Source organism: Corvus brachyrhynchos, unplaced genomic scaffold (assembly GCF_000691975.1).
Source record: "Corvus brachyrhynchos isolate BGI_N302 unplaced genomic scaffold, ASM69197v1 scaffold346, whole genome shotgun sequence".
In the NCBI taxonomy this organism is placed as follows: Eukaryota; Metazoa; Chordata; class Aves; order Passeriformes; family Corvidae; genus Corvus; species Corvus brachyrhynchos.
The window spans coordinates 4,280,524-4,291,214 of record NW_008238644.1 but is presented as its reverse complement, the minus strand read 5'-3'; the positions used below and the strand labels follow the sequence as shown (position 1 = coordinate 4,291,214).

General features: G+C 47.8%; 1 protein-coding gene across 1 annotated transcript in view; it reads left to right on the top strand.

Moving 5' to 3' along the window:
* Positions 1-10,691, top strand: part of GABRA3 (gamma-aminobutyric acid type A receptor alpha3 subunit) — a 73,321-nt gene that overhangs the window by 38,582 nt on the left and 24,048 nt on the right. The window contains exons 4-5 of the mRNA XM_017737495.1: positions 98-165; positions 3,419-3,639. Of these exons, the coding sequence (XP_017592984.1) occupies positions 98-165; positions 3,419-3,639 (289 nt within the window). The remainder of the gene's footprint in view (positions 1-97; positions 166-3,418; positions 3,640-10,691) is intronic.

The following is a 10,691-nucleotide window of genomic DNA, read 5'->3' as shown; positions in this document are numbered from 1 at the left end:
AAACACCATATAACAAACCTCAAACCCTTCCCTGCACAAGGAAATTCAGCTCTCTAATTGCTTTTTTTTCCCCTTTTTTTTTTCTTTTTTGTCCCAGACAGTGTAACCGAAGTCAAGACAGACATTTACGTGACGAGTTTCGGCCCTGTCTCGGACACAGACATGGTAGGTGCCCCTGGCTGGTCACCCCATGGGGAGGGATGGCTTCTCCTCACCTGCTGTGGATGTGTCCCACCCTCATCCCAGGACAAATGCGGGATTTTCCTAAGTGACAAGAGCTGGTGGTATCTCAGTGCCAGGGGTTGTTTCTCAGGCGTGCTTGCGCTTTTGGAAACCAGTTGATAACTGGAGGAAGGCAGATGCTCCCTGGGAAGAGGGGAGGATGCCAGAATCAGGTCTGGTTTGGTGGCAGTGAGAATGATTCACCATCAAACCATCCTCAGTGCCTGAACCGGAAGGGAGGCAAAAGAGAAAACAGAAAAAGCATGAACTGATTGCACTATTTTGACATGTTCAGGGAAAATTATTAATGAAAAGGCCTGCGGTCTGAATTTAGGCTTGTATTCCCACAACAGTTTGTCTTCTAATTAAAACAGGACTGTGGAGCATAATTAATAGTGAGGTTTCTCGACAGCATTTCTTGCAGCTCGTATTCCACACGCACCCAGAGAAGGGTTGGCTCTGGGTGGTTGCTCAGGAGTTCCAGGATGCCACGTGAGGACAGTTGTGCATTCAGGCCTGACACCCTTCTGCGTGTCCAGCCCTTGAGGTGGCCTGGTGCTGGCATAGCCCGGGCCTGTGGTGGGCAGTGCCATGGAGGGAGCCCCTTTTTGAGGAGGGAGCAGGCTGGAGCAGTGTCCTGTGGCTCTCCCAGCCCCTCCAGAGGTGCAAGGGTTTAAATTTCTGGGCTGGCATGGCCTGAACATCTCTCCAGCTGTCCCACTGCAATCCTGTGCTGGAAAGCAGAGGAGCTGGGGGAGAATAAAATCTCTGTGTTTCATGGAGGTGCTCGCTCCATCACTCAAGCCTGCGTTGCTTTAGGAAGACCACTCCCTCCAGGGTAGGAAGTTAAGTTGGTGTCAGTGTAATCAAGATTATGAACCTCATCTGAGTTCTCCCTCTCTCTCTCCCTGCTTTCCTACCACAGCAGAGACCCATAATATATTCAGCAATCGTAGCCCTTGGGGAGTATCTGGTAATTACTTCCAAGGTGGAGCATATTTGATTAAGGGAGTGTGTATAATGAACTGTGAAGAAAAAAAATATGAGGTATTGAAAAGAGGAAAGTATTCTCTGCAATGTGATTTGACAAAATGAATTTAAAATTAGGAAGACAGTTAAGGAATAATAAATTATTTCCCCTCCGCGTGCTTTCGTTCCGTGTATTTTACAAATGCATAGCGAATGCGTTTTAGCTCTGCTGCTAAAAGTGAGCCAGAGAAACCCCATCTCCTGGGGAAGCTGGGGAGGGCCTGCTCTGGGGCTTCCTTTCATCTCGGGAGAGGGGAAGTCCCTCCTTCCCTGCCGGCATCTGCCTGGTGCTGTGCTCCCACCCCTCCCACAGCCATTACTCAGTGCCTGGGAAGCGGCTCCGGCGCATCCCGAGCCTGTAATTATGGTGATGGAGGAGAGGCAGGGGAAGCTGCCGTGGGCAGCAGGGGAGAGCAGCTGCTTAGGAAGGGTGGAGGAGGAGGAGGATGTGGAGACCTTTTCACCGAGGTGCTCCAAGGGACTCCTGATCTCTCTTTTAGCTGGGAAAGCAGAGCCTGATCGGACCTGACGCACGCCCCGATCTTCGGTACTGAGCTCTTGCAACTTTGCCTCAGTCCCAGGGAAATTATACAAAGGCAAACAAAAATCGAAGGGGATTTTTTTTGTTTCGTGGATGGACTCTGAGGACAGAGTCAGACTTGATGTTTTCAGTCGCTTCTGTAGGCAGAGAAGAGCATAGCATGGAACTAAGTGTGCTCCTTGGAAGGGGTGAGTTGGGAATGATGCTTTTATGGAAAGAAGCATAGAAAAGAGGGGAAGACTCTGAACATGATTTCTCTTTCCTTCAGGAAGGATTCCTAAGCATTAAAGAAGAAAAGCAGGGCCTTGGAAGTCATTAAAAATGTTTTCCTTCTTTGTCTGGCACTTTTTAAATAGGAACAGGGAATGAGAGAGAGTTCTTCTCCTGATAAGGACTCTCCCCAAACCTCCCGGGACTGCACACAGGCTCCTTTCTTTGGGTTTACCCCGAGAAATAACAAATTAAAGACCACTTCCATGAAGGGGCAAAACACCTTGTGCAGGGCAGAGCCCACAGGAATGTGGAATCTCCTCTTTCTTTGCCCCAGCCAAGCTCCAGAAGGTTCATATTTGAGCAGGGGTGTCTCCATGGCCAGGGAGCAGGGATGGATTTATTTCTTGAGATGCTTCCATTCTGCTGCCATCTGCTGCAAAACCTGTAGGAATCTCTCTGTCCTGTAGGAAAGTGATGCACAGCAGTTTTTAAGCACTGCTGAGAGGTGCTGCAGGAGAGAAATCACTCACAATGATAAGTTTAGTTGGTCGTGCGGCCTCCAGGAACCCATAAATAAAGACTACGAGTCTGCAGCAGCAGGGGGAGGAAGAACAATTGGGACAGACAGGTTTTCCAAAGACCCCATCTCCCCCTAAAAGTGGTTTCTGAATCTGCATTCACTGAGAGAGGAGCTGGCCTTGGCTGCAGGGGTTCAAAGAGGTGACTTCTACCTGCCCCAGCTGGAATTTGGCCTAGGAAATGGGTCCCTGCACCTGCAGAGAGAAGAAAAAAGAACAAAAAAATAAAAGAAGAAGAAGAAAAGGGAAATAAAACAAGGAAAAGAAGACAAAAGAAAGTCACAGGATCTTGTAATGCAAGTCTGCGAAGTCCTCGATTCAATGATTTTCTAAAGGTGGCCTGGGGAACAAAATAACATTAAGACAATGTCATGCAAGTTAATTTCTTTTTTTTTTTTTTTTGTGAGCAGGGATATAATTACCAGCATCCTGGCCAGATTCCATCTCCAGGATCTTTATTTTTGCCTTCTAAAATACCTGTGCAGCTGCACATAATGGCCTTCCTCCCCTGAAACACCTGGATAGAGGTGCTGGTGCTGCAGGGCTACCCCAGCTCTGGCCACTGTAGGCTGTGCTGCAGCTTCTCTGCAGCGCTCAGAACCACTGACACGCACATTTTGACATCACGGGTAAGTCATTATCCAAAACGTGGGGAATCCCATCTATCCTGCACTGCTGTTAATCCCTGCTTCCTCTTGAACCACACTTCACATCACCCCAGGTGTGCCAAAACCCAGTTTGCCCTATGACCGAAGACGCCACCTCTCGAATCACCTCGTTTGCAATGAAGAGCTGAGTAAAACACGACTTATTTTTCTCCCCTCTCTCCCCAAAGGAATACACCATTGACGTCTTTTTCCGGCAATCCTGGCGAGATGAAAGGCTGAAGTTTGATGGTCCCATGAAGATCCTTCCCCTGAACAACCTGCTGGCCAGTAAGATCTGGACTCCTGACACCTTCTTCCACAACGGGAAGAAATCTGTCGCCCACAACATGACAACCCCCAACAAGCTGCTGCGCCTGGTGGACAATGGCACCCTCCTGTACACCATGAGGTGAGTCTGTGTCTCCTTCCAGGGAATTCCAGGTCCCTCTGCACATACAGGCACCTCAGGGTGCATCACAGCAGGGTTTGTGCAGGCTTCCACTAACTCTGTTAGCAAACTTGAGTCCTACCCTGCTGCTTTCCCTGCTCTCCTTGTTTCCTCCCTATGTACCATCACTGATCCTCAGCTTGGCACATTTTTACAGGTGGATTTTTCCTCATCATCCACATTGATTTTTTGCCTTTATGTGCCGAGTTAGAAGTGTTGGGATCTATAGTTTGTGAGGTTAATGTGCCACCTGGCTTAATTTTCTTCCTGACCTGTGATGGGATATGAATCAGGTATCCAATGTTGGTATGGGAACATCAGGATGGGAGAATTTGTTATTCTCCAGCAGCTTGAGAGCAGATCTAAATTTGTTCAGCATGTTAGGGCAGAACCATTTCACACATCTAATGAGACCAAGCTTGCTTGTGACAACAATGGGGTTGTTTTTTCCCACTTTGTGGAATAAAAAAATCCAAATCTATGTGATCAATGCACATCATTAGGGAAGAAAACCCAACAAACAGCTAATTAAAAACTCTGATTTGGAGAAGCCAGGGCTGCAGGAGCCATAGGTTATAAATGAAACAGCAAGCTGCTGATAAATGCACGAGAAAGGTATTGAGTTGGTTTTGGCAAGGTGTAAATCTTTGTTTTAAAAAATTATTTTCTCTGTCTCCATCTCCAAGCCAGTCCTAACTAATAACAGGCTTCATTGTGGATTCTGTGTGCTGAGATGCTGCACTTTCACCTCTGGTTTTGAGGACCAGGCAGAATTTCATCTTTTCATAGTTAAACTGGCTGTGAATCTACATGGTGTCAGCAAGTTTTACAGCCTACATTGATAAACAATGCCTTGCTTTCGTGCAGCAGTTCTCAAATATGAGCTAATCCTGCCACTGCCCTGGGGGTTTAGGTCTCCACACATCAGTGATCTCACATTAAGGCAGATGGGGTAAATGAAGGGAAAAGCCCAACTTGACTCAAGGGCTCCGTTCTGCTCCCAGCTCTCTGACCTGCAAGTAGACAACTCACACTCCCCCCTGTTTGTATCGCTGTCTGACTGTAAAGTATTACAGGAGCTGCTGGCATAAGACAGCAAAAAAAAAAATACTCAATTTCAGGGCTTTTATATCATTTCACTACTTCTTTATTCAGCAAACAGCCATTAGCTTCAGCAAGTTTTGTGTGACTAAGAAAGTATTGGATTTATTTTTCCATTCAGGGCTGGGCAGGTGCCAGGATGGCAGCAGCATCATGGGACTCTTGGGAATGAGCTTCTGGAAGAAAAGAGAGCCTTGGGATTTTTTAAAATAAATTCAAACCATCCTTCAGTTTAGCTGTCTGCTGAAGAATTGGGGAGTGAAGGACCTCCTCTTATATGTGTTCCTGCCCCCCTTAAATACATCCCTAAGGCTTTGTAAGAGGTGAGGAGCCCACTCAGAGGCTGAGGGCTGGATATGACACTTCGGTCATGTGTTGAATTGCACAGAACCAGGAGCTCTTGTGCACAGAGATATTTTCTTTACCCAGTGTGTGAAGCCCATGTGGTTAGAGCTGAGCAGATGACCACAGCATGCTGGGACAGAGCAGGACTCCTCTGGGATTGCAGTTAGACACATCCAGGATGGGATGTCTGTCCTGGGGCATCTGATGATTCCCTTTCTTCCTCTTGGTGCTGCTCAGGACCACCAGGGTAGCAGAAAGGAAGATGCAAGGGCACAGACTGCCGGGCCAGGACCATTTCTCAGGCTCAGACACCAAATCCTACCTGGCTTTGCCACTGAGGCACTCCCACCTCAATTCCCCTGTCAAATGATGATGAGGGTATCACCCTCCCTTGTTAACAGCTGTGAAACCTCCTCCCAGGAAAGGGCTGGAGGGAGTCTCTTGTTTTCTGTGCAAGTGATGCATTTGCTGTCCTCCCCCATGCCCAGGGACGTGCATGTGTGTCCTTCTTAAAGGAAGAAGTAGAACCTTGAAGCCAAACTCACACAGCTGACATCCAGCAAAGTGCAAATACCAAAGGGGTACGCTCTGCCCTGCTGGTTGGGGAGAGAGTTTGGACTTCCACCAGATTTCCAGGGGCCTGGCAGCACTGCCCAGTTGCAGGCTCAGTTTGACTCCTGAGAACCTCCTGCTCCTTTCCCTTGTCCCAGCCAATATCCTTGAGGGATCAGCTCTGCTGATGTGCAATTAGAGGCACGTCTCTTGCTCTTTATCCTGCTGGGAAAGCCAACTTCTCTTAGTCGAGGCTTACAGTTATAGATGAACTTGCTCTGGTGGAACAGCAAGCCTGACACATGCATCCAGCAAAATTACGCCTGTGTGACAATATTTATAGCTCCTGGAGAGAGCCTCTTTATCACTGACCTGAGCTCCCAGGCACTGCACAGCAGCTGTAGCCGAGCATCCAGAGATTTCCTTGAGTCACAGCGCATGCTCCTCATGGATCTGTGCAATGTCATAGTGCACACCCCTGACCACTGACAGGCCTTGGCACCTGGGCCACAGAACAACCTTTGTGACCAGAACACTGAACTGCATTTCTCTATTGCCCAGGATTGCTGATCCCTCTGCATCTTCCCTGCTCCTCTGGCTGCCTCAGACGGCACAGGGGGTACAGTTTTATTATGTAGCCCTGCCTCTGCAGTCTCTTTTTGTGGAGCTCCTACACGATCCAAGTTGTTCACAAAAGCCCAGCTATGGTCTCTAAGCTCTGGTGTCAGACCTGAGTGCAACAACCTGGGAACTGTGCACGGATTTACATAAGGAAGAGACAAAAGCTCAGCTGCTGCAGCCATCTCTGGCTGTACTCTGGCTTGAATTGTGTGGGGCACAATGTTCTGGTTCTTCCCAGCCTTGAAACATATAAAAATAGTGAAAGTTTAATGCTGTGCTGATGGGATTCAACTTTGTGAATCAAGGCTTTGAAAAGCTCTTCTGCTCTTAAACAGGGCCTGTCAGAATGGCGTGTTGAGGCTTTGGGGTTATTGTCACAGTGGTTCCCAGACAATGTGTGCTCAAGTTATGCACTTGGAGGACGTTTTCTTTCCCTGTCCGGCTGACACATTCACTGCATGCCCAAAGACTCTGCCTTGAGAGCCTGTGCTGCTGAAGACAATGTGGAAGGAGGGTCTGTGCACCCTCAGGTGAGCCAGAGGCAGAGCAGGAGGGAAAGCTGAGCCCAGGACACACGCAGACCTACAGGCGCTGTGGAATCCCAGAACAGGTCCTCTACCGACAGCGTTTGAGCTTCCCACGCTGTCTTTTGAAATCACAGAGCTTTGCAGTTGTCTCTCCCCCAGCAAAGGCTTTGGGGTCTCTTTACTGGCTGGGGGTTTTTTAGCCCCCAGGCAACTTGTGATTGCTCCAGGCTTTGCAGCACCCTCCCACACGATGGAGGTGCAGCCTTTCTGCAGGAGCAGCAGCTGGGACATCACAGCCCAGCTCTCCTGGGCTGCTTGTCTGTGTCCCACGCCAGGGCTGATCGTAGAAAACATCACAGACGGATCCAAGCAGACCAGAGCTTGGCTGGCTGATAAAAACACAAACAGGCAACAAGGTGAGATTTGCTCCAGCTTTTCCCTGCCAGAGCAGATCCAAAGACAAAAATAATCTATTTTCCAGGCTTGGCTTTGTGCAGGCAGACTTTTTAAAGGAAAGTGTCCCAGGAGGGAGAAATCTTCAGAGAATACCTTATTTCACTGCATTTCTGCCATCATGGGCTGAATTCTCCAGAGGCTGGGGGAGGATGGAAAGTGAAATCAGCACTTCCAGATCCCGCACGAGCATCCTAGAAGCAATTTGGCTTTCAAGCTCAAACCCCGGCAATTAAACCTAACCTAGATTCTCCCACAGCCTAAACCGTAAACACTGCTCGGCCTGACTGTGGTTATTAATGAACCTCCTGGAGAAGAAATCAGGACAAAACTCCAGCAGTATCCCTGGCATAAACAAAGGCAGCCCTGCCGTGCAGGGTGCTGTCATGTTTTTGTACCACTCGCACGCCGAGGGATTATTACATTTGCGTCCCAGAGATTGGACTGAGATCCTGGCTCATCCTGCAGCTGCACGCAGGTAACGACAGGGGCTCTAATGACACATCAAAGGCTTTGCTAAGCTCCTGGTAACCATGAGAACGCAGCTGAAGAGGTTTGTTATCCCGTCAGCCCTGGCAGAGGGATGCTTAGCCTGATTCACGCTTCTTGCCATTGTGTTGGCGCAGTTCAAAGGACTTCCCGTGACTTTAAAGAGGGAAAAAAACCCACCGTTTCTGTCCTGGGTGTTCCACTTTTGGTGCCACTGTGCCAGCAAAGTGAAGAGAAAACACGAGGAGTTTGGGGTTTGGCTTCAAGACAGTTCTGCATAAGTTACTGCAGGCTCCTGGGACAGATGAGCCAGAGGATATGACTGCTGGCTGCTGTGATTTCTGGCAGCTTGGCTATTTTTTACGTGCTCTTTAGTCTTTCTAAGGACATTTTGGGGCTCCTGGATGTGAATATCCCATCAGAGCAATGAAGCAAAACCCAGTGAAGCTCTCTGGCCATCAGCTCCCTTGCACAGGGTGAGGGGCACAGATGAGAAATTCTGCCATAAACCCCTTTACCCAAATGCTGCAGAGGCTGTGGTAATTGTCTGGGAAGGGAGAGAGATTCCTTGCTGACATTTTGATGTTTCACATGTCACCTGTGAACCTGCTGACCTGTGGAAAATGTTGTGACTTTTCCTTTTTTGTTTAATTTTGGGAGACTGAAAAACTCCTTCAGCTGTAGGTGGAGAAGTGGCAGATTAGGTTGCTTTTTCAGTGGTTTTTTGATGGATTTATTGTTTTATTGCTTGCTGGCTCAGCTAATAAAACAGGCTTTTGATTTAAAATGCAGCTGCTGCATTCCCAAACATCCAGGGAGTCACCAGCATCCCTATGAAGTTGTCTGGTTCCCTTGACAACACTTGCTCTGGTTGGCCATGGCCTGGAGAGGGCAGGAGGGTATGGCCAAGGCCAGTCTCTGCTGCTGTCCTGCTCCCCTCTGAGGCTCTTCCTGGCTGCTCTCAATGGCACAAACCCACCAGCCCCACAATCTGCAGTCCTTGGGGTCGTTCAGCCTTATTCAGAGTGGCTGATGATCGCAGCCAACACTTGCAGAGAGTGCAGTGGATGGAAAAGACTTTTCTGGGTTTCTTGGGGTGAGTTCAGGATGCATCAGAAGGAAGGCACGGGTCAGAGATGAGATCCTTTGGAAAAGCCATCTTTGGGAACTCCTAGCTAAGAGCCTTTTGAAATAATAAAGCAATGAGTGAAGCAGATATAAAAATAGGAAGGTAAAAAGGAAAATTCTGGTGTGGGCTGCTGTGGGAGATGGGGGAAATGCATCAACATTTCCCTGACACAAGTGACAGTGACAAAATGAGAAGCAAAAAGTCCATTGCAGTTGGAAAAGACACAGAAAGAGTTGAAGAATAAGATCTGTGAGAATATGCTTGACAAGCTTGCCAGCCGTGAGCTCCCCAACTGAATTTTGAGCTGGCTGAAGAGAACATCACAAAAGAAACAGAACTGGAGGAGCAAGGCAGTCAAGTCCACACCGAGTTGCCAGGTTTTCATACCTGCTTCTGGAAATCCATATTGGAAAAGAGAGGCATCAGAGCAAATGAGCAATTTGTTCATAGTGGACTTCAAGTGTCCAGGAGAAAAGAATTACAACACTGTGCTTGTAGGCTTGTCAAAATCTCTGTCAGTCTTCCATGAGTCTTGACTGAAGCCTAAAGATCAGGTCTTCTACTTTATCATGTAAAACAGGTGCATTCAGTGCAGTGATGAAGAAGAGATCATCGAGTCAGGGGGAGTGATTTGTGTCCAAGAAATTGCTTTGGGCACACAGTGGTTCTTGGCTTGGCTGAGAAAGCCAGGCTGGAGCCAGACATGAAGCAAGCAGGGCAGTCAGCATCCCTCTCTGTCAGGGTATTTACAGGACTTGGTGTTTCCACGGGCATGGATTCAGAAGGGACTAGCACACTCACTGTAGGCGAGGTCCTTGGTCTCTGGTGCCCTGAATTGTATTACCAAATTTAAAAAACAGTCTTCATCTTTTTTTCTTTTTGTCTGTCTGCCTGATAGAAATAACCTTTATTTTTATTTTATTTCCTTTTTCAAAAAAAAAACGTTATTCTTTGCTTTCCAAACAAAACCCAAAGCCTTTATTTTTTCAGGGTTTATTTTGCATTTGACTAAGCCTTGGTATTTTCTGTGAAGAATATCTTAGCCGAACATTTTTCTAGCCGAAGGAAAATATCTCAATAGTAGCTTCTTGACCTGAGTTTTTCACAAGCCACCTTCAGTCTGTGCAGTTGCCCTTTGCATCCACATGTTGCTGCTGTCGTGATTTGTTTGCTGTTTTGCTGAGCCATCAGAAGCGAGTACTTTTTTTTCCTACAAATGGTTCCTTCAGAGAAGATTGTTTTATACATCTCCTGGGAAGTTGTCCCTCCTGGCTGCCTCTCCCTGGCTGCACACTTTGCAGTACTCCAGGAAGGAGCACGAGCTCCCTTTTTTGGAACCCTTTATAATGGATCCTTTTATGCCTGGCCCCATATTCTGCAGCACACTGCTTTTATGGCTGTGCCTCCCTCACAGAGCTGCTTCCTGACAAGGTTTATGTACTAGTTTGAAAACAAACCAGTGGAGGCACCGAGTCAGAATAACAATTTAATAGGGAAATTAAGGAAAAACTAAAAGAAAACACTGGTTCAAACTGACAGTCAAGATACAACCTGAGTCCCTGTTAGTCAGGGTGGTGGTAGCAGTCTGGTAGAATGGTGGCTGCAGTCCTCTGAAGTGGTGATCCTGTAGGAAAAAAAAAGGGTCTGCTCTTCCTCAGAAAGTTCAGTGGTGGCTGTGTAGCTCCTGTCCTCTGGAAATCCAGTGGAAAGGCTGTCTCTGGTGTTCAGAGTCTCAGATTATATCCACGATGGGATGCTTGGTTCCTCCCTCTGGGTGGAGCATCTCACAATGGGGT